The 23,487-nt window shown below is 44.1% G+C and overlaps 3 protein-coding genes across 4 annotated transcripts; all 3 read right to left on the bottom strand.

The window, feature by feature from the left end:
• Window positions 1–12: 12 nt before the first annotated feature.
• Window positions 13–6,133, bottom strand: LOC127755122 (transcription factor LHW-like). Of its 2 annotated transcripts, XM_052280759.1 has the most exons (10): window positions 5,510–6,130; window positions 4,870–5,040; window positions 4,646–4,727; window positions 4,156–4,197; window positions 4,016–4,075; window positions 1,447–3,177; window positions 1,215–1,316; window positions 962–1,102; window positions 721–846; window positions 13–536 (listed from the first exon to the last, which is right to left on the bottom strand). In XM_052280759.1, exons 1-10 carry the CDS (start codon window positions 5,599–5,601, stop codon window positions 375–377), a joined length of 2,709 nt encoding a protein of 902 aa, XP_052136719.1. In that variant the 5' UTR covers window positions 5,602–6,130; the 3' UTR covers window positions 13–374. The 2 variants fall into 2 exon arrangements, 1 of the variants encoding a protein (XP_052136719.1); XR_008012961.1 differs by lacking the exons at window positions 13–536; window positions 721–846 and having other exon boundaries at window positions 1,215–1,311; window positions 5,510–6,133.
• A 9,199-nt stretch (window positions 6,134–15,332) lies between these two features.
• Window positions 15,333–20,034, bottom strand: LOC127754533 (digalactosyldiacylglycerol synthase 1, chloroplastic-like). The gene is made up of 7 exons (XM_052280095.1): window positions 19,475–20,034; window positions 18,200–18,232; window positions 17,638–17,725; window positions 17,048–17,529; window positions 16,695–16,961; window positions 16,209–16,558; window positions 15,333–16,117 (listed from the first exon to the last, which is right to left on the bottom strand). Exons 1-7 carry the CDS (start codon window positions 19,913–19,915, stop codon window positions 15,568–15,570), a joined length of 2,211 nt encoding a protein of 736 aa, XP_052136055.1. The 5' UTR covers window positions 19,916–20,034; the 3' UTR covers window positions 15,333–15,567.
• Window positions 20,035–20,082: 48 nt separating this feature from the next.
• Window positions 20,083–23,206, bottom strand: LOC127754534 (pentatricopeptide repeat-containing protein At5g15340, mitochondrial-like). The gene has a single exon (XM_052280096.1). It carries the CDS (start codon window positions 22,988–22,990, stop codon window positions 22,403–22,405), a length of 588 nt encoding a protein of 195 aa, XP_052136056.1. The 5' UTR covers window positions 22,991–23,206; the 3' UTR covers window positions 20,083–22,402.
• Window positions 23,207–23,487: the final 281 nt, after the last annotated feature.

Here is a 23,487-nt window from a genome sequence, read left to right as displayed (position 1 = left end):
CGATTCTCAATGTTAACAAACCAACACAAGAATTTGCATTCAGGATAACAGTAGAGAATCCACTAACATATGTCAAGACAGAATTAAGAACAAAAAAAGAAGACTAAGATTATACAGACTAAACACTGCCTAATGAACATTCTCTCAATCAACAGACCCTCTTCTCTGATGCATCTCATGTTCAGCTCTAGACTTTGGGATCAGATGGCTCGCAGCAAAGATGGCACATTTTCACAGCAAGATGTCACATGAAAGCAGGTGGTGTGCACCAGCAAATTGGCAATGCTAGTCATGGCAGGAACGAAACCGAATTCCTGCTCTTAGCACTTGATGTCTTCCTGAAGATGATGATTGCTTGATCTACTTGTCAGTGGTCACTGGATTCGACCTGTCGCCGGGATAACAGGTTGGTGCACCAAGCCAAGAGGCATGTTGACATTGTTAGCATTTTCCGCTGCTCCACTGCTGTCGCAATTGGGTTCCAGTAAGCGCACAAGCGAGAGAAAGATCTCCATTCGGGTCACGTCCCTGTTTGCCTGCATGAAGATGATCATTCAGGTTTTGTTTGTTGGATGCAAAGCTGCAAGCAGCAAAGCTATAAGGCCAGAAGAGATGGCAGGTGATAGAAATCCATTCAGCTCGCAGTGCAAAAGAATATCAGATTACTTCAGATTTAGAAAACTAACAGAATATAATGCTAAAGATATTTGAATATATTACCTCAACAGTAAACCGTGCCCAAATTTTACTTTTACGGGCTTCCATTGCACCTCTTAGGATGGTCAATCCAAGTCCTTTGATGAAGTCAGCTATCTCCAAGAATATGCCTCTATCCTCACAAATCATCTGCAGGGATACCAATGTCAATGCATCTGAAGTTCTGAACCACAATTATATGCCAGTGCAAGTGTGCAACTGCACAAGAAACATACAATTGCAAAGAACAAGCAGATACAATTACCTCAACAAGCATTTGGCGAGGTCGGTCAAGATCCTCAACAATGATTGGACATGTCATAGACTGAGAGCCAACATCAAATGCCCAAGTTGCACCACCTTCAAAATAGTCTTTCCAAACAGGACCATTCTCACTGCCAAGAATCTGCTTGAATAATCAACAGTGTAAGTAGATTTTTCCAACTACAAGAATTATATAATTTTTGTGCCTTCATCTATGCTATAATCAACTGATAGAGCAAAAAAGATGTCCATACCTTGGATTCAGTAGAATCCTTGAGCTTGTCTGCATGCTTCGTCACACTTTGCAAGAAAAGCATGTGCTTAACTGTCTTCTCCAGCAAGGCATCGATGCTACACTGTTGAAAAAAATGTGATCACAATTAACAAGTCAACATTGCAAAAATTGCTCTTAAGTTCAAATATGCTATATAAAGTGCAAATTACCATGAAAGTTATTTAAAACCAGAAAGATTCATTAGAGGATACCTTAGCCCCATTAGGTACCATTTCTCGGAGCTCCTTTATACGATCCTGTATCAGCTGCCGATCCTTTGGCCTTGGTTTAGGACTCTCTCCTGGCCGAGACCTCTTTCGGTTCGCCTTGCTTGGTGTATCAAGACCTTTGCTGTTAGAAGCTGATGCACTTTCACATTTCATGCTCTGTCCACTCTCAATCCAAAGACGTATTTGAGATTTGTGCATTCCATTATTCTGGGATAGGCAACCATCCTCGGCGTTCTCAGCGAGACATGGTTGTTTAATAAACTGTGCAAACTCATTCTTGATTAGCACCGAGGGAACGCCAGAGGATCCACATTGCTTCATCTCTTTTGAACAAAGATAAGAAGTGGCAGGAATGTCTGTCAATGAAGTCTTGCAAGAAGCACTATCATCAGAACTCTGCTTACCAGCTGGATTAACATTTGAGATGACAGCATCTAATAGTTGGTCAGTATCCGTTAATGAGAAGATCCCAGAATAGAGCTCGTTGTCTCGTGAACTGAATAGAGGAGCGGAATCGGCATGAATAGAGGATTCAGGCACATCTCTATCTGAACTCTCTGGTTTTGCATCAGTCCAGTGGACCAAATCGGCACCAGCATTGTGGCACAAGTGATGAAACTGAGGACCAAGTATATCAAACAAGTCATTCTCTACACTCTGCTCCATAAACAGCGGAGAGGTTCTCTCAAGAGACAAGCCTGGTGGCTTGCATCCATCCATATTGTTCATTCTTTCTGTGCTCAAAGTAGCACTCAGATCATTTACTCCATTAATCTTTTGATCTTGGCAGATATGGTTTGACACACTTAATTGATTCTCTCGAGAAATACTTGTATTCAAACCATTAGAAATCTGAAAATCAGATTCAGAAGATGGAGCTGAAGAAATTTGAAATGACCCTCTTTCAAGACTTCCCATTTTTGTTGAAAATTCAGAAGATTGGGGTACCTCACAAGACACTATAGGTTCTCTATGCAGCAACATTCCTGAAACAGAATGGCTTCTTCGGTCTAATACTTGACTTGTTGCACTGGTACATAAGTTAGCTCTGACAACTCTGGCACCTCCTGAGAGGAAATCAAAATTCCCGTGATCATTTATGACGTTGGATACCTCAGTTATTCCATGAGATATATTGATGTTTCGATCATGGATAAAGGGGTCAAGGCACACAGGCGGTTTCAACAGGACATTCTTCCGTAAATCTGCTGATGTTTCTGCACCGTCACCATATTCTAGCTGGCTAATGTTGTTCATCAACAGGGGCTGCTTTTGTACTGATCTCAAGCTCGATGAGATCAAATCTGAACTCATAGCAATACTCTGTGCATTACTTCCAAGTTGGCCATCACGATAAACTTGTTGTATGAACCTCACATCAGGCTTGGAATAGACAATGTGCTCTCTGACAGCTTGACCATTCAGTTGTGCAATCTTAAGCAAAGATCCATTCATGCATGCATTAAGTGAAGTGCTACCTGACACAGCCATGGTATCAGGATGGTTGTATTGTTCACAAGTCACGGGGAATTGACTGAAAAGTTTTGAGCGATTCTCTGTAGATTGAACATTTGAGGCACCATGTAAAGGGCGTGAACGACCCTGCTGGCTTGAACTATTCTTAACTGAAGAAGATACAGCCATACTTGATCGATTATTCAGCTGAGAGCATAATTTTTTTGCATGTGTCATGAAACTTTTGTTTTCCAGGACCTGCCAAAAAAGTAGTCTGCAATTAACTCAAATACATGGAGAATAGAACTGCTAACAAAGCCCCGGTGATAATCATAAAACTTGACCCCACCTTTTAAAGATCCTAATGTTTATCATACCACAGTAATTCCGTAAGTAGCATACATGAAGTACATATGTTAGAAATATTAATCACACACTGATGCTGATTGAAATTCCACGCAAAACAGTACATTCTACTTACATCACTGAACAACATGGGTCTCACTTTGGTCACTTCTATGGTACCCCTCCACAAATTCTACTACCATGCTAACAGGTGTAACATGATAGAATCTAATCCATCAGATCAAAAGCAATGGCTGACCCACACCCACCTAATGGACTATAAACGATCTTACTTTGCTTTTCACTGGAAGAAATAACTGGAAGCTGCCATAACTTTGCACCAGCACATTCTGAATTTACAATAGCATGAAAAATAGGCTTTGAAATTATCTGGTGTAAATAAAAGATTGTATTTTGCAGTGCCATATAGCAAAATTTTAATTTTGCAAATGGCATGTACTCATTTGGCCATGCATAATTGTTCTTTAAGTTCCCACTATCATCCACAGAAGGACTGCAGGACTATCATTTTATCTGGATCCCTCAGTGATGATTTTTTTTTTAACAGGGAACTGCCCGCACTGACTCCAACAACTTGATGGACCACTGGTACCGCACAGTTTGTGCAATAACAGAACAATCACTGAACATGGAAAGCATATGAACTACTGTTTACTCTATAATTCATATGGCAGCAAGATTTCTATACACATGTTACATGCAGCATGTATTTTGAACTTGTATTCCATACCACGCCAGTAGATCCCAACTGTAGCACGCCACGTGGTAGAACAGGAATAATCGCTATAGTCTGCAGTGGGAAAATTAATGAGTTCCAGAAGCACCCAATCAGCAAATAATATGTCACTCACAAGGTTCATTTCCACTCACCTGAATGCCAACTCTGAACTGATAACTCATCTCAGCAGCAACCTACAACGGTAAAACTATTGCATAAGATCTCCAAAGCAGTATAATTAAAATACACAATCCAGGTGCAATGCAGACAAGTGAACCATGGAAGATCATTGTGCAAGTATATATCATTAAGGTCTACTCAAAGACAAAGCATCAGAGTAATGCCATCATATAAACCTGAACTCCATATAACAGGTCCAAGTTTGCTCATTTTCTACTAGTAGCATATCCCAACAACGAACATTTCTTCGATGAATGATAGACTAGCCCCAGCAAATCAAAGAAGCTCACTAAATGCCAAAAGTCAAGAGGAAGGCTCCCCCACTTTACATAAATTCCCTGCCTTGATGCTTTAAATGATGCCCCCCCCCCTCCCCCCCTCCCTCCTCCAAGCAAAATTGAACCAGACAAAACTGAAATTTGTTTGCATTTACACCGTTACAGAGGGAAAGCGAGGTGCTACCTCGGAGGGAATCCCGTGATCATTGGCAGTACCATGGATGATCCATTGATGGTTGCCCGTAAAAGCAGCACGGCCTACGGTCCTGCCAACCACAATCCATGAACGTGAGGAGCAACTAACCAAGAACATTGCCACTTAACTACAAACAAAACAATCATGGAGCAACCAAGAAAACAGAATCTGACCAAATGAGAAGAAAAAAAAGAAAAAAAAAAGAGGCTTACCCTTCTCCTACGACATGAACCTGCGAGGCCATAACCTTGTTGACGAGGGAGCACATGGTCATGGTGTCAGCAGCAGCAGCACAGCCGACGTCGGTAGGCAGAGCTTCAGAAGGATCAGATCCAGCAGGGCATGATGCGTGGCCACAGTAGCCGTCCTCCCACACCAAATGACTGCACATGCCCCAGGAAGAAATGCACCACAAAAACAAAAAATCATCACTAAAGAAGTACACCAAAATACTGAAGAAGAAGAAGTATCATACTACATCAAGAAGCCAAATTTCAGAATAATAATCCGAGATGAATCAACAAATTCGAACCTTTTCCTAACTACTCAAGCATACCACTCTGTTTTGCTTTTGCAACATTCTTTAGCTAGTATTAAAGACAAGAATTGTAGAATCCTAAATAATTTCTCATGGTAAAAAGGATTCATAAAATTTTCTCCATGAAGTTTCTGTCACAACTAACAAAACTAGGGGATGAAAAAGAAACAGAACTTTCAGAAAATAAACAGCAAAAAAAGAAGAAGGAAACATTTCAGGGATAACGGAAACGAGATGAGAGGACGAAGTAAAAAGAAAAAAGTTATTGAGAATTTTTTTCGAGAAGGATGGATGTGGAGGAGGAGGATGCTTACACGGGGTCGGCGGCGCCGATGGCCTTCCAGAAGACGGCGTACGACCACCCGACCTCCTCGCACAGCCGCCGCAGCGCATCCCCGACGGCCATCCCCGCCCCGCCTCGCCGCCGCTACAAACCCTGGCTCCGGCGACCCCGCCCGCCGCGCACGCAGACGAAGCACACCACCACCAGGCGAGGCGAGCACCGCAGACGAAGCGCTCTAGGCGGTTTCGCCTCCCCCCCGCCACGCGCTCTAGGCGCCGCGGCAGCTGGCGCGGCCGGCCTGCTTCGCGCGGAGACCACCGCCCCTCCTCGCCGGCGCGCCACCTCCCCCCCTCGCCGCCGCCGCCGCACGGGCAGCCATCACGCCTCCACGACGACGGGTGCGCGGGAGGTCGGCCGGCCCTGCACTACTGCAGCCGTCGTCACTGAACAAGCAAGCCGCCACTGAACGACGACGACGGCAACTAGCTCTCGCCGGTAGACGCAGAAGCGTGCGGCGGCGGCGCGGCGAGCTTAGGTGAGCTGAGATCGCCGGGCTTTGTCGCTAGCTTGGTGGTGTTGGGGTTGTGAAGAGTGTGATATTGCTGGTGTTGTTTGTTGGAAGGAAGTTTGCTTTTCTTGGTTTACATGTCTTTATTAATTTGGCTTCTCTTTTCTTTATTTCACTCTCTGCCTTTGCAGCTCCCGAGACAGCCATCATTCCCTCCACCAGGGGCAAAACGGGGAATCCTATGATAAACTGGAGAAACATTCACAGGACGATCTAGTATTCGAGTATATACCCTCTCTCAAATTAAGTCATCCTCCAACCTTACAGTCTGTGGTCATGTTTAAGTGAATCATTACGGTCCAAAGCACGTCTGACAAGGTTAACTGCCTTACATGGCAGTCCAATGTGGCAACATATTTGTATTTATCCAACCCCTTCTTCCCCAAAACTTCTTCTCTACCCGTGGTGGCTATTGCCAGGGTGCCATCGCGATCATAGCCGTGCCGTTCGACACGGCCGTCGCGTGCCTCGCCGTCGAGTACAACGTCACACAGCTCTCGAGGGGGGCGACGGAGGAGCGGAGGAAGGTGACATCAGAGACACGGGAATTGTCAGAGCACAATGTGTTCTACCGGGCGTTCCTTGTGGACGACAACGTCGTGCCTTGGCTGCTATGCCTCCTCTCCTCCACCTCCGCCGCCATGCAGGATATTGACGTGGCGTCGCTGCTCAACCTCTCGAAGCGCCCCGCCGGGCAGATGACCATCGTGGAGGTCGGAAGCGTTGGCCTCATTGTCGACGTGATCAACGTCGTTGCCAAGGCCGAGGCGCAGCATAACATAGTGGCCATCCTCTTCTACCTCTCGTCGAACAACCCGGACGCATCCCGAAGGTAATACCGACGCTGGTCCAGCTCATCCCAGACGGCGCATACCGTGACCGGAAGAACGCCATGGTTAGCCTGTATGGGCTGCTCCAAAGCGCGACCAACCAGGGCAGGGCCATCGCCGCGGGCACCGTGCCAGCCCTTGCCGCCTTGCTCTCCACCGACGACCTCGCTAGGGACAGCATTGCGCTGTTGTCAAGGATAGCCAAGAAGCCATCGAGCATCGTGGCCGTCCTCTCGCAGTCGGGCCTCGTCGCCCACTCCGCTGCGTCGTTGTAGTTGTCGCCGTCGTCCCAGTCGACGCTGTGATCGAACAGCACGACGCGGCAGTACACAGAAACACCATTAAGCTGTTTGTGATGAGAACGTCATTGCTGTTCTTGTCGCTACTGTCTAGCCGTGCGCACAATTCTCTCTCCAAGAACGCGATCTCCTCGGAGCAATCCGACCAGCCACCGACCCTTACCCGACGCCACGCGAAGTAGAGACTGGATCAGACGAAGGGGAAGCAAAATGCATGGGCCAAAATGCAAATATGTTGCCACGCTGGACCGCCATGTAAGACAGTCAACCCGTTCAGAGGTGTTTTGGACCGCAATGATTCACTTAAACAAGATCACGGACCCTAATATCAATTTTCCAAGATCATGAATGTCGGAGAAGGAACTCCTCCACCAGGGAACCGTGAGGCCCCCCTTTGTGAGTTCGGCCGGGGGCAGCGGGTGAGATTTGAGGATTTGGTGAGCGGAGCTATGTGATCTTGAGGGGGTTAGGCCCCTGCAAGACGATGAGATAAAAGAGGTTTATACAGGTTCGGGCAGCTGAGAAGCGTAATACCCTACTCCTGTGCATGATTGATTGAATGTAGAACACAAGTGCTTGGGGTTGCGAGACCCAAGCGCCAGTTCGCTCGGAAGTCCCCCCCCCCCTCTCCACCACTAGGCCTGGACCTCCTTTTATACCTCAAGGGGTTACCACATGGACCCAACAACCTAACCTAGCTCCGGTGGAGAAGTATTATAATCTTTGCATTAAATGCATGTCTTGTCTCTTGACTTGGGAAGCCAAGCACACGTCGTCTTGATGATGGGGCCTATCAAATCTTGCCGCCTGACACGGGGGGTTCCCCTGTCAGTCACCATTTAATGGGTGAAGACTTTTGGGCTCCTATTACACCGGGAAACAGGAGCCTTACTTTGACCAGAGCGGGAGGACCGACTCCGGCTGGGATAAGAGGATGAGAACCTCTCACCGTCACTATTTGATGGGACATGTCAGGCTGCACGCCGCCTGACACACGAGCAGTGCACAGGCGCACTAGCCAGTCCCATCGGTCATTCGACCGGTCACAGACCGGTTGAGTGCACTGCACACCACATTAAATGCGGCGTGGCGCAACCGCTCGGGACGCCATAAATGCGGGTAGGTGGGCACCTGGAGGCGGACACCTAACCCACCGTACGTGGTGACCTAGAGAGGGGGTCGGGGGAGCCCGACCCCTAGTCACGGGAGGAGGCGGCCGCCGCCCGACCTCGGGCCCGATCCCCCCTCGGGGGGGGGGGGGAGGAGCCACGTGGCGCCTGGGGTGGCCTTCTCCCTCTAGTCTCGGCCAGGGAGTGGCCGCCACCCTACCTCGGGCCCGACCCCCCTCGGGGGAGGGCCACGTGGCATTGGAGGGCAGCCTCCTCCATCCAGTCTCTAGGAAGGAGTGGCCGCCGTCCTACCTCGGGCCTAACTCCCCTCGGGGGAGGGCCACGTGGCATTGGGGGTAGCCTCCTCCGACTAGTCTTTCGGGAAGGAGTGGCCGCCACCCCACCTCAGGCCTGACTCCCCTCGGGGGAGGGCCACGTGGCATCAGGGCGCGGCCTCCTCCCTCTAAACCTAATACCCCCGGGCCCATATTACCGACAATGAACCTAAGTGATACCATGCTCTAATTTTAAGGACCGGCCCTGTACTTTAGTCTTAAAAGAAATAGGGTAATTTTAGTTAGCCAAAAATATATTAAGATAGATTAAGCTGAAGCTTAAAAACTACTATCTCTGCTTTAAAATATAATTTAATATCGGATTTGATTTAACCTAATAATATGAAGAAAGATTCCCTTTTATAACCTCCTTATTGATCAAATTTTAAATTTTAAATTGATTGAATTCCCCTTCTGCATACTTGATTGGCTAGAAAATATTAATTGCACTCCCGTGTATTAAATCAGTATTAAAAAATAATTATATTGTGTATAAAATTTGAAAAGGGTAATATAGGTTGCTTGGTGCTATCTTACATGTTGCCACCATTTTTCCAAACTTATCTAAGCTTATGTACTCAAAATCTTTGACATGCCTTAACGAACCTAAGAGAATTTTGTCATATTATTTTAAAAAATCATTGACACGTGGAGCCTAGTTAGTTGGAACAAAATATTCAAAATATTACCACAACCACGGTTGCAACCAAGTTGTATAAGTTCATCAAAATTAACTATCGTCCTTATACATGATAAATTGTGGCAAGTTATGATCGGTAACCAAACAAACCCATACTTTCACTAAATCCTTTATTTGGATGCACGCCTCATTATTAGGCTTAGTTTTTATATATTGAAGTTCTTGACTCAACTCTCTCGGCGTGTGCACACTTTTCAAACTACTAAGCGGCGTGTTTTTTTTAAAGAAAATCTAGTGAAAGCTGCTTTAAAAATTATATTAATCTATTTTTCAAAAACATAACTAATACTACCTCCATATTTTAATGTATGACGCCGTTGACTTTTTTCCAATGTTTGATTATTCGTCTTATTTAAAAAATCTATGTAATTATCATTTATTTTATTGTGACTTGATCCGTCATCCAATGTTCGTTAAGCATGACATAAATATTTTCATATTTGTAAAATAAATTTGAATAAAACGAATGGTCAAACGTTGGTCAAAAAGTCAACAGCGTCATACATTAAAATATAGAGGGGGTACTTAATTAATCATTCATTAATGAGTCGTTCTGTTTAACGTATGAGGGATGAGAAGTTCCCAACACCAAGCAAAGAACTCAGCCTTAATGAAGCCATTTAATTGATTATGTAGCCCTTTTGAACATATTTTATATTTTTAATGGAATTTAAGAAAATAGACTATTATACCCTTCATTTTCAACTTCATCTCTCTCATTTCTTGTATCTTATGTCACCATGGCCTCTTTAAGCGACTAACATTAGTACGGTGGAGTCATGCGGCTACATAATTCTACTAATTTAAATACTGATGCTGATAAATATACTTGTCTGCATCCTTGGTTAGTGCAGAAGTCTAACGTTATATTTTCATTGTCAAAAACAAAATGGAAATTCATGCTCAATCATCAAGTTTTTTAATATATATTTGTACTTTTCAAATACTCGAATAAACATTTCAGACGCCACATGCTTGAATTTTGGTAAACGAAGGATTCTGGTCTCATGCTCTTGTTTCTCACTCGTCTTGCAACGAACAAGAACATCTACTACTAGAAAAATAATTTTCTCAACATGAATTAGATCTTTTGATAAATTTTCTTTCAACATCTTGTTATGCTTCTATTGTCATTTTGGCCTTGCTACAACTTTTTTGCAAAACTTTATACAGCCAAAAAAAAAAGTTCTTTCAAACAAGACAACCCGGATAACATAGAAAAACATTCAGCAATCGGAATGTCCCCAAAAACTCAGAACAATTTAGTAACTTTATTATTATATTCAAACATACCCTTAACATTTTGGAGCATTTACAATGATGCCAATATGGACCTTCAAAAGGAGGCCATGGAGTACATATTATGCGGTCGTGTATGCTTTTGAGGGGGTGGTGGGGTAGTTTTCAATTTAACAAACATATAATATTGATTTTCATAAAGAAGATGGAAAGAAAAAAAAAAGCAAAGGCTAAGCCATTCAGATGGCAGAGGCTGCTGTCTTTGCTTAATTGAAACCTTTTCCAATAAAGTTGTCTTAGCTGAAATGGATGTTTGGAATTGTTTAAAATTAAAATATTCGTTGTTAACTCCACTCACTTTTCCTTTCTCTGACAGTCAGATTAGTTGGCTCATGTGGGTAAGATAAGCCTGATTAACAAACAATAACTGACAAATGGGCTTTTAAGTCCTTAGTGACCTACTTGTCAGTTAATGCTGATGAAAGTTTTCGGTGTGTAAACATGTGTGTCCAGCTTTTTGCTAAGATGAGATCTTTGTCGTTTGATCTTGTTGTCCCTTCAAAAAAGGATTTGGTCTTGGCTGTTGAAAGATGTTGTTTTCCTTGTAACCACTGGGCAGTTCCCAGATCAAATTTATATTAGTACAATATTTGCCAAAGTAGCTCATGGGAAAATGTGAGGACATTTTGTTCAAGATGCACCCATAAACTAAAAGAAGCATCCCTTTCAAGTGTGATGTTAAGAGATTTGGATATAAAGTGCTGTGTTCTTGACCAGTCCAACAAATGTGAAAGATGTTCGAAACATTGAATCAAAGATTGTTTTGCTTCTCCTTTCAGCCAGAAACCTAAAAAGCTTATATAGGATGGGAAGAGAGAAGAAAAAAACATCATTTTTGTGAATTATCCAAAACTATTTAAAAAATAAGTTCTCACTCAGGGGCGGAATCAGGCATGGGGCAGGTAGGGCTTGGGCCCCATGCCTAGCTCCTTAATCCCTATTATAATCTTGAAAAATGCTATGTAATTTATGAAAATATTTGAGATCCTATTAGCTCAGCCCTAGACGTGAAAATTTTCTGGCTCCGCCAGTGTTCTCACTGTTAGCTTGGAAGTCACAAAACAAAACATGTACTCCATCATTGAACACGTGTCATTTTCTTTTGTTTGGTAATAATTTAATAGATGACCTAATCCAATCCAATATAGGTGAAGGCTTAATAATCTAGAAAAGCTGCGCACTAATCCAACCTCCTCTGTCTCTTTTGTCATCTGAAATGTTTTCTACTAGTACAAGTTTAACCACAACTCATGTGAGTAAAGTTAACCTCATTCCTATTGGAAAAAAAATACATATACAAAAAAAATCAAATTCTGGCTTCACATTATCTGGTGAAATGGTTATTTATGGCTGGTCCATAGAACATGATGAGAGAGTGAGACAAGCAGTACAGGGAACAGCATATGCAGCAGAATGAGATGAGCTGTTGGGTGCCCTGGGCAAGAGGGAATGCAAGAGGAGGGAGGAAAGGAAGATGTTGAATTGGCTATACACCAACCCACTCACTACAAGACATGATCTGTATGAGAATCTTGACCTTGGCCTCTTGCAAATCATACAAACCCTAGAGAGAGAAAGAGAGAGAGAAGCTAGCAATTGTTTTATTCTTATTTTTTTGTGAAAAAAATGTGAAGGCTGCTTAGCTTTGCCCCCACAAAAATCTGATGGTGATATTGGCCTCAGCAAAGGGGCACAGATGGATCAGCGGTGACACCAGTGAAGTTGGGTCCCCCTTATTCATCTCTCTCTCTCTCTTTTCTTAAACATGATTTGGCTACTATCAATGATGTAGCATTTTCAACCTATAATATGGTTTTGGGGAGCCATGTGGGATGCATGCCATTATCACACTGTGGACATTTCATCAGTAATCTAATAAATGTAGACTGTTGTAATAGTTTGACTAAGGCCCCACCATTTTTTTTATAACATTGCAGGAATATCACAAAAATTCATAGGAATATGAAAGAATCAATTCATTCATTTCATGCAAGAGTTGGAAATAATTCTTGTGTTCTAATCAGCTCTACACTTAACATTGAGGACAAACAATACTAGTTTATTACCTTATTTGATGAAGTGCTTAGCACTTGTGTGTGTGTGTGTATCAGAAATGTAAACGGTTTTTTTCCATTATCTGAAAATTTAGGGAGATGATCCCTTTCTAAGCACACTTTAGGCTTCCATTGATTTTTAAGAAAACATCCTTCTTAATTTTTTTATCCTTTCACATTTGAAGTATGAAACCTACAAAAAGTTATGTGAAATTCTCTCTGATGGAAGGGGGTAGGGCTCTTGAGCTCATAGCAGCTGGAAGGGTAAAAAAAAAATTGGTAGATAAAAAGGAAGTAGCTTACACAGTTGATTGGCATGAGGGATCCATGTGCCCACAAGATGGGGGTGCTCTCACCTTTGTTCTACTCCCTCTACCGATTAAAGCCCTAATCATGGTTGGCAAGAAAGGCAGCAGGATGAGGAGGGCATAGTTGGTACCAACTACATTCTCAAGTCTCATTTCCTTTCTACCTCCTATCCTTTCCCTTTTTCATACCTGGTTTGTCTGTAGGATAGCTGGCTATGTTTGAGATAGCTGAAATTGACGGATTGATGGATCTGTAGTAGCTATTTGAGAATATAAGTGAATGGATTAACTAATACAGATTTGAAAAGCCGCTTTAGAAAAGTATTTCAAGATAATTTTATATTGAAAATTTATATATATGAAACAAAGTTGAAAAGTTGCTTTAGAAAAGTATTTCAAGAAAAAAGTATATAGAAAATTTTTATATGAAACACTCTGTTTAGAAATTTAAAAAGCGTGCGAACGAAATCTTCAGTTTCGGATGGAGGATTCAAACTTAATAACATACTTAGATAAGCACGGTTAATTTTACAGGGTTTTCACAGAAATTTTACATAGAACAATTAAAGTTCTACTCAAATATTTCCTCATGGATTCCAAACTGGTCATAAATCCCCATGTTTGTGTCCGGACAAATTTGGCGGCCTCGTGAAAAGGGGCAACGTTAGCCCATGGGTGTGAAAAGCTAGCAACAGCGCTTGAAGAAGTGAACACAGGAGAGGAGGATAAACACAACGTCCCATCCCATCATCATCTTCTTCACCCCATTGGCCGGTGGAACTACTTATTGTTACTACCACTGCACCTCCTATAACATGTAGCGGCTGCCTCCTCTATCATGAGCTAGATCATGACCTGTCCTCCTCACCCCTCACTCACACAAACATTGTACCATCAAACATGCAACTCCACTGAACAAAAACTCTTCAGACATGTACGTAGTAGAGAGATGGAACATTGGTGTCAAAATTGATGAGCAGAGGAAAGAATTGAAGAAGATACCAACAATGCCAGTTCACTCATTGCTGCAAATGAAAGAGGAAAAAAAATGTGGGCTACTAACCCTCTGGGCCACAATAGACATTAGCACCCTTACTCAAAGTGCATTAGTGCTAAGCTAGTGCTACACAGTAATGTGATGGAATCAGAGAGAGCCCCACCAGCACACATAGGATAATAACACAGTATAGTACATGGATGAAATGCGTTGCACCACAACATCGCTGCATCACTGCAGAGCACAAGCTGCACACATGGTCCTCTTCCTCATGGCATAGAGCAGCAGCAGCCAGCAGGCAGGCACTGCAACGAATCGCCTCGCATCAACACATCAACACGACGACCCTTGCAGTGCTAGTGTGCTACTGCTAGTGTGCTTACACTACTGCTACTACTACTAGCTGTAGCTGCTGAGGCTGGCAATGGCAGATTGGCAGTGCAGGAAGGGCAAAGGAAGGCCCACACACACATAGACCTGCCATTGCCATTGCCATTGCCATTGCCATTGCAATGCCAGTGTGGCCCCACCCAACACATATGCTACGGAGTACTAGTACTGATTGCTGGACAAAGATGACATGGCATAGCACTGGCCTCTCCCTATACTTCTCTACAAGACAACAACTACTCCACAACTTCTCTACAAGAGTATACAAGTAGCATGTACAAGTACAACAGTGTGCTTGCTGTATGTATTGTAGACCAGACAAACATACATGCATACCAAGCTCTCTTGCCTGTCATGGATCATCGATGATGGTACTCATACATACAAGTACTCCCTCCGTCCCAAAAAAAAAAAGGCAAACCCTGAGTTTCCGTATCCAACTTTGACTGTCCGTCTTATATGAAATTTTTTTATAATTCATATTTTCATTGTTGTTAGATGATAAAACATGATTAATATTTTATACGTGACTTATCTTTTTAATTTTTTTCATAATTTTTTCAAATAAGACGGACGGTCAAACGTTGATCACGGAAATCAGGGTTTGTCTTTTTTTGGGACTAAGGGAGTAGTAGATAGATGGATGGATGGAAAGAAAGGTAAGGTAGAGCCTAGAAAAGCAGCAGCAGCCAGGAGCAGTAGTTCATGAGTGCGACAGTGCCACCACCATTGTGGTGCACGCATGCAAGGAGCAAGCGCACGCACAGGCACAGGCACAGCACTGCCATGGATTGGATGGACTTATCTTGTGCATGCAAGCACAAAGGAGATGGCGTGGGCTTCTAATACCAAACAGCAACAACCATCAGCCAACTTTGGTATGGTATGGAATGGATTAGTAACTAGTTGTGACAGAGATATGCGCATGCAGGGTTTGATCAATGCCGGTGACACTACTCAAACTCTGAAATCTGAACAACTCTGCTTTAATATGAATATGAAGGCCAGTGAAAATGGCACTTCTATCTAACACATGTAGTTTGTAGTAGTACTGTAGTAGTAGTTTGCAATAATAATGAACAAGATTGCCTTCGGCATATGGTAGACAAAAAGAAAAACGAAAACTAGTGTTACAAACAAATTACAGAGCTATCTATGTGCTGAGAGAAATACTACTACTAATTGTATATATGGAGTATCTTACCAGCCGTATACTGGGTTCTGTACCTGAGGCGGCAAGAGGTGGAGGTCCAAGCTATGTTGCTTGTTGTAATTGAGGGTGCCGGGTATTGCTCCGGTTGACAGTCTGAGGAGCTCATTGCCAGTGAAGCAGTAGTGGGCGAAGGCCAGCCCACCATCTACCATGTCTGACATGTTTGGCAACGAGGCTGATTTTTCCATCTTATTGTCTCCACTTTTACCACATCCACTGGTGCTGGTGGTGCAGTCCCTGTTGCTGCTGCTCAGGACCTTGTCCAGCTCGGAGTGCTCCATGAATCTCTGTGTTGCGGCCTCCCAGGATAAGTTGTATCTCTGCTCAGGTGTGAGGGGTTGTGGATCGCGTGCCATTGCTTCCTTCACTTTCACGACAAAGTCCTCCGATGTTTTATATGTCAAACAGTTCGGGAATGACCTGAAAAAATCATTCGATGGGTGGTCTGCGCAGACAACAAACTTACCCATTGCTAATGCCTCAGCGGTCGCAGTGCAAAGGACATCACTAATGCTTGGATTTATAAAAACCTTGTACCTGAAAGAAAAAAAAAACAGGAGAAACATTCAAATTAACTATATCTAAAGATGTAGGAAGATGTCAGGCAGTGAGAGGCTCTGTCTTTTACCCATGAAGAGAATCATCCGCATGATCCCGGCCTTTATGAAAGTTAAGGTTTAGGTTCAACTTCATAGCCGCTGATTGCACCTCATGTGAATCTTCACCATTTCCATAGATGTCCAACTTGATGCCTTCCAAATCACTCTTGTGTTTGGCATACAAATCTATCAATTCTCTGTAACCTTTGGCCCAGACCATCTTCCCTAGAAAATAAGCTCCTTTGGAGAAAGAATGCTGGCCAGATTCCCTCTCTGCTGCAATTCTCTCTCCAACCTCAAGAAACTTGGGATTGACACCATGTACATTGCAGATCATGGACTTGGGGAGATCTTGTGTAGCTCCTGACAGTCGCAAAACCTATGTTGTACCAACCATCAGCTCAGTAAGGAAAATCAACTAAATTACATAATTTTTGAATACTTATGTGTTAGCTACATGATAGAAACTTCACATTGTCACACTTGAACATTGCAGACCCTACTTAATTGAGTACCTTATGGCAATATGCTCTGGCAACCAAATTGTTGATGTGCTTCACAAAAAAGGCTTGAATAGCACCATTCTTCTCCCTTTTAATGTACTCCAAATAATTTGTATGCACAACACCAACAACATGATTAAATTTATCAGTCCAACGTTTCCCATGATGGTACCAGTTCAGGTGCTCAGGCTCTTCCAAAATAGCAATGTCAGCTTCCTTTGATGGTATAAATTGTGAAGTGTCCCCCGCAGGAATTATGCTTCTCCGTTCTTTTTGAAACTATACTTTGCAAACAATTGATATTAGACAAGTAATGAACACAATGTTGCAAGGTTATTCACTTGTTATGAAAAGAGAACCCTTACCTTTCCAGGATAGAATGATATTTTGAAGTCTGTCTTGAAACCAACCCTTTCTTCCAGCCAACTCCTCATATAAGCTTCTTGTTCTTGTGGAGAACTAAATGTCATGCTATTGGGATACACAAGTTCTTGATCAGACTTGCAAAGCCAAGGCACCACCAAGGTTACATCTTGCTTGGAAGACTTAGCCAAGTAAGCAGCTCGAAATAAAGGATTTACAGCTGTTCCAGTCATCCAGGGAAGACTGGCAGTGGTGACTATCGCAACATGCCTCTTGTCAGCTGTTTCATATTTATGCCCATCATTCCAAAATCCACCTTCATAATTGTGTCCTGTACTTTGCACGACACTAGCTATTCTTAGGTCAAGTTCATCACCAGCATTGTCATTGCTGAATGCGGATGGTTCACTTGCTGGAAATGAATTATATGCAAGGTGGTCCTTGCGTTTGCTGCACAGAGATTCCACCAGCTTATGGCACACGTCTATAGCATATGACAAAGAAAAATCAGCTCAACATAGTCTCAAACTTCAAAATATAAAATCTCTGAAGATCTAGAATGCAATAAAAAAAATAAAGTCAAACTTCATACCTCTTTTTATACCAAGTTGGTCAAACAATGGCCCAGATTGCTTTAGGAAATATGCCAGGAGTTCACCTAAATCTAGCGGTGGAACTTCCTACATTACAACAGTACTGATTAAAGCAATGAATAAATCACGCAGTGTTATCAACATATCAATGCTGTTGAAACCATGTTCTGAAGATCACAAGGTGGCATGGTTAAATTTTTTTATAAAAAATTTGATGGTCAAGTTTATTTAGACAAAAGATTTAATGAGGTAACATGATACAAATATATCTGAACAGTGATATACAAAACAACAGTTCTATGGTCTTCGTTCTGGAAACAAACAGAACTCTACACATCCAAAATTAGTAGTACATACGCAGCAGAAATGAACTGAAGGCAACATTTTGCAGAGTTAATTCCTTCATATTAAAAAAACCCTTGCTAGTCTGTACTACAACTTTACAAGGCATTCATACAGGGAGAAGTAAATTCCTTGACAATGACAAGCAAACACTAGTATGTGTATAAAATGGTCATTCTTGAATGCATATTGCAAGAGGATATGAAACAAGATTACTACCTCAGATGCTTCAGGTACAAAGCTCATTGATTTCTGCAATAAAGAACAGAATGGTACATCAATATAGTGAGATCATACATGTGTTCTATTCAAGGTAGAGTCTCTCTACCTTTTGCGTCAAAAAAAAACATGTGTTCTATTCGTAGGTTACTAGAGCAGGCTGTAGCGTGTAAAGAATAACCTAATTAAGATCTGTGCATTTACAAGCAAGCAATCAGAAACAATATTTGATAACTACAAGTTTATTTTTCAATTGCTGATACATCTAAGTAAAATTTGAAATTCTTCACTCACATCACAGATTCACAGTAAACAAGAAGTTACAAATATAGCTTCAGATATTCTATTTTCCATAGCAAAACCTCCCACTACTCTGCGTATATGCCTTGGGGGCCATTGCTACTGTGTTCAACATGGTCTTTTTTTCACCCCATGTACTCCCTTTTGAATCAATACAATTCATTCATGTGGGCTTTGCACTCTTTGTTAAGTCTAAAGGAAACCGTAAATCCAAACATGGAAAACGAGAGTTGGTTAGATTTTCAGGTACCATTAACTCATTACAGAGTGTAGCATCAGTTTAACATTTGAGCCTCCAGTTCCAATCGGTACTAATTTTTCACTAGCCCATTTTGTAGAAAATTTTCAATTTGAATTAATCAACCTCAGAAAAGCTAAAAATCACAAGGCATGGAATATGCCTAAGACTTGCCTAGCACCCTTATCGCTTAATTTCTTCCAGAGTTTTGATCTTTATAAGATATGATGGGAAAATATTGACTATTGAGGAATCACTACCGAGATCAATTTGAGCATCATGTTGATATGATGGGCAGATATTGGGGAATAGCTACCGAGATCAATTTGAACATCATGTTGAGGTTGTATACTCCAGTTTTCAACTACAAGTACAGCTATGAACCATAATAACTAATAGCTAAGCTACCCTAGAAGACCAATTTGATCCGTTTCATATTTCCCAAGCCTGTCACATATTAACCTGAGCATTTCAGTTGACCCCATTTCAACTTGATCACCCTGCAATATTTCTTTTTTGTCCCAGGCTGTACTATAAAATTCGATATGGAGCTCAAGAGAACCACAAAATTTCTCCAATACCAGGCTAATAAATCCCGGAATGAAACACACATCGAAAGTGAACCTAACCATATCAATTATTATTCCTTTCACCATCGTACTCAATTTAAGTTATTCCTGCTTCCAGGGGCAATTAGTAAGAGTTCGGTAAAGTCTCCAGGAAGTATGGAATCTCACCAAGCTGAGCTTGACCTTGTGGAGCATGTCGGTGGCCTGCCACTGACGCCTCCGCTCCATCTCCCTGAGGCGCGCCTTGACCATCCGTATGGGCTCCCACTCCTCGGCCTCCTGGACCTCCTCCCACCCCCACCTCGCCCCCCTGCTCCCCCTCCCCACCACCCCCGTCCCGAACGCCTTCCCGATGGCCGACAGGTCCAGCCGCGTGGTCCCCGCCGACGACGAGTACGCGCGCCGGAGCCGCGCGAGCAGCTCCGGCTCCGGCACCGGCGCGGTCAGGAACGTCTCCAGCTCCCCCGCCCGCGCGCGGATCAGCCGCAGGTCCTCCCGGAGGCCACGCGACAGGAACGACAGCGCCCCCTCCCCCGCCGCTCCCGCTCCCGCTCCCCCGCCTCCCGCCGCCGCGGCCGCCGGCCGCGTGTCGACGCCGTAGCTGGCCATGGGTACGAGGAGATCGCCGCTAGGGTTTTCGCCGGCGACGGCGAGGCGTGCGGGGAGGAGGAGGAGGCGGTGGTGGATGTGAAGGATTGGGAAGCGAAGCGAAGCCGCCGCGGCGGTGGAAGAAGAGAAGAGGAGATTTGGCGGGGCCCACGCGGAGAGGTGGGGTGGCTAATGCGCGGAATCAACGGCCAGGATCGACACTTTCCGGGGGGAAACGAAGGCGATGGACGATGATCCTGACAGACATGACATGGATTGATACCGGCCGTTGGTAGCAATGTCAGTCAAACACATGGCAAATCACATTTTTATTTGTAGTTTCTCCTTTTTCTTTTACAAAACTCAATATAAACGCAAAAACTCGCAACCTGCGCATACGTGAGCGTATGCACACACACTTTACCCTATGAACATATTGGAAAGACTATGCCGGTATATCTTGAGATTAAAGAAATTACCGTAAACAGCACATCACTATTAACGGGTATGTCGCTATCGTCTACCACTAAAAGAATAATTAGCTATAAATACAAGTTACCGTGTAAGTATAGAACTTGAACTCAGTAGACTGGTCCAACTACAAGGTAATCACATTTCTCATCATGCACTAACTTTACATCAGGGGAAAAAAGAGAGACCAAGTTACAACTGAAAGAAATTAATCAGTCTGTATATAACGCGAAATAGTGATCCAGAGAAGAAAAAACTGGCTGAAATTTGAAGACTTCCAGGCCAAACAAACAAACTGAATTCAAGTGTGGTTAGCAGAACACAAGACATATCCATTAGCAGCAAAAGACAGACACGAGAAACACACTTGCTGGAAGTACTCATTCAGATTAGCACGAATGACAAAACAAGACTGCAAGCAACACTAACATACTTCTGCACGGCAACTTCAGTTTGGAATCATGCAGACTTTCACTCCAGATCCATCAAAACATCGAAAGCAACGGCTGTGTTTGTTCTTGGCAAACAACCGTTGAGGAAACGCCACTCACTGTGACACGGGGGATCTGAATCTGGTACATTCTCGAGAGAAACTGTACCTGTAACCTGTGGAAGGAAAAATGCGCGGTGCAAATTTTTCGGCAGAAAGCGCCATTGCAGTCAAGTTCATCTTCAGTATATTTCCTGGGCAGGAAGCTGCTTTGCAGTGCAGGGTTTCTTGGCCGCCAACCATGTGTTGCTGATGTTTCTCTAGTCATCTACAAGTGTCAGCATCAGCAATTCAGCATAGCAATGTCTGGCACAGGAAAGAGTTGCTCTGGCAGCCGTGAAAATTATGGCTCTTTTTCTTCATCAATTCATCAAGACTCAAGAAAAGGTTAAGATGGAGATGGCACTCCTGTATTTGTCTTACCTCTTTTTCCTGCCAGTTTGCACAATCAGGTTGCCAGCATCAGTCTATCAGAGTCTTGAACTCGTAGGCCCAACTCTTTATTCTTTTACAGCCATATCCAAGTTATCTGAAGGATCCCAAGAGCTCCAATCAAATGCCAGACAAGTTATTCACACCAACTCGAGATAAAACAAATTCACAAGTTCAGAACTGATAATTCATTCATGGTATTTTTTTGCGAACGCATAATTCACTCATGGTAGCCCCTCACAAAGCTGTAGGCACAGGAGATTGCAAGCTCCAATTAACTAACTACCCTTTGCATAGCAGCAGGTACAATCCCATAACGTGAGATTTGCCAGAACAATGGAGATTCATAACTTGATTCTGAATAAATTTCAGCAAAGCGACATCATACTTGACAAAGTCCTAATAGACTTTTCCTGCCTTGCTATCCAAGTTTGACAGTTTTGCAGAAATTTTGACAAACCTGCTCTTCAGCAATTACTCAAGTTTGACAGTTCAGTTTGTTAACTTGACAACTTACCAGCTACTGCTTTGTGTGCTGCACTGCTGGATCCATTAATCAATGTGAAAGAAGCCGACCAGGCACAATCTGAAAATGAGAAAACTGACTGGCATTTCAGTGTGGTAGATGTCAAAGTATGCAACCATACAAGGCCAGCAAGGAAATGACTGACACTCATTTGGTTCATACACTGTCATAATGTTGCCCCTGCTACACATGACAGTATGAAACTGACATAGCCTTCAATAGAATCCACATTTTCACCTGCTTGGCACTCACACAGTCCCTCTAAACTGCCAGAACAATGGTTACCACCTTTCCATCCATTTCTCTTCGCATCAAATTCATGCAATGCCCACCACCCATCATGCAAAGCCCCTTCTGAATTTCATAAGGAATGATCTAATTCCCGGAAGAGCTGAAAATAAACTCCTCCATTAAAAAAGAAGCCTCAAACCACAATGATTGCACGGTTGCACCGTTGGGGCTTCTGCTGCATTGCATTGCAGAATTACAGAATAATGCACTTGAAGAACAAACATTTCCACCTTCCCATCAGTTTCCAATCAGCTTCAACTTTTCAGGATTTGTGAGCTTCAAGCAGCAAGTGCAAAGATCAGGCAATGCCATACCGGCGCATCAACCCGTGCACTCTCCCAGCCACATCGACGCGGCCGTGCACCCGGCACGCGGCGAGGAGCACGGCGCAGATCACCCTGTCCGGGCGCGCCCCCATCCGCGCCACCAGGCGCTCCGCCTCCTCGACCTCGCCGGCGCGCCCCAGCATCTCCACCATGCACGTGTAGTGCTGCAGAGCCGGCCTCCTCCTCACCGTCGCGAACACCCTCCTCCCTTCGTCCACCATCCCGGCCCTCGCGCACGCGGCGAGAACCGCGGTCACCGCCTTGTCGTCCATCTCCTCCTCCGCAAGGCCGGCGAAGAGGTCGAGGACCTCCCGGCACCGGCCGTGAGCGGACATCGCGCTGGCCAGCGCCGTGCGCGCGGAGAGCGTCCGGTCCCGCGGGGGCAATTCGTCGAACAGATTGCGCGCGGAGGCGAGGTCGCCGCATGCGGAGTAGGCGTGGATGAGGGACGGGGCCAGGACGGCGCCTCGGCGGAGCGCCGCCGCGTGGAGGGACGCCACGAGGGGGAGAGACGGCAGGGAGGCGGCGCGGCGGAGAAGGACGGCGTAGTGCCGACGCATTGCCGGCTCTGCTTGCGTAAAGGCTTTCAATAGTCAATAGCAATACGGTGAGCTTTTCTCGCGCGTCATTGCCTCCGGAGAAACTCGAGTCCGCCGCCGCCGCCGCCGCCACCGCTCCGTCCGGCTGCTTACTCCTCCGCCTCCGGTGTCCTCGCCGGACACGAGAAGGAGGGGCTCGTCTCTCGTATTCTCGTCAGTCTGCACTCTGCAGTAAGATTTTAGTATTAGGGATTTACTCATTGGTCTAGGGTTTTTCTTTTCTTTCCGTGGTGCAGATTTGGTTGGTGCGTTTTGTTTTTTAAAACTCTTTTTACAAATTGACCCTTTATGAAAACTTATTTCGAACTAGATCGTAAAAAAAACTTCATCCAAAAATAAACCGCGGGTTCAACGCCATGGCAGATGGCGTTAAGGTTAGCCTTAGCGCTGACCCCTACCGAGCGTGGCGGCCGAGCAGATCTCCCGTCGACGTGGCAGGGGTTTTGTCGCTGAGGTCA

The sequence above is a fragment of the Oryza glaberrima genome, chromosome 11 (assembly GCF_000147395.1).
Source record: "Oryza glaberrima chromosome 11, OglaRS2, whole genome shotgun sequence".
Taxonomy (NCBI): domain Eukaryota; kingdom Viridiplantae; phylum Streptophyta; class Magnoliopsida; order Poales; family Poaceae; genus Oryza; species Oryza glaberrima.
The sequence above is the reverse complement of the archived record's forward strand: the minus strand, read 5'-3'. Positions and strand labels throughout refer to the sequence as shown.

Excerpts from the sequence above, each read along its gene's own strand:
- LOC127755122 (XM_052280759.1), bottom strand. The coding sequence starts at position 5,601 with ATGGCCGTCGGGGATGCGCTGCGGCGGCTGTGCGAGGAGGTCGGGTGG. Across the intron at positions 3,178-4,015 it reads AGTTGGGATCTACTGGCGTG|GTCCTGGAAAACAAAAGTTT; the intron begins GTATGGAATACA and ends CTTTTTTGGCAG. Across the intron at positions 847-961 it reads CTCGCCAAATGCTTGTTGAG|ATGATTTGTGAGGATAGAGG; the intron begins GTAATTGTATCT and ends GTATCCCTGCAG.
- LOC127754533 (XM_052280095.1), bottom strand. The coding sequence starts at position 19,915 with ATGGCCAGCTACGGCGTCGACACGCGGCCGGCGGCCGCGGCGGCGGGA. Across the intron at positions 16,962-17,047 it reads TATCATTCTATCCTGGAAAG|TTTCAAAAAGAACGGAGAAG; the intron begins GTAAGGGTTCTC and ends TGCAAAGTATAG. Across the intron at positions 16,118-16,208 it reads GCGGATGATTCTCTTCATGG|GTACAAGGTTTTTATAAATC; the intron begins GTAAAAGACAGA and ends TTTTTCTTTCAG.
- LOC127754534 (XM_052280096.1), bottom strand. The coding sequence starts at position 22,990 with ATGCGTCGGCACTACGCCGTCCTTCTCCGCCGCGCCGCCTCCCTGCCG.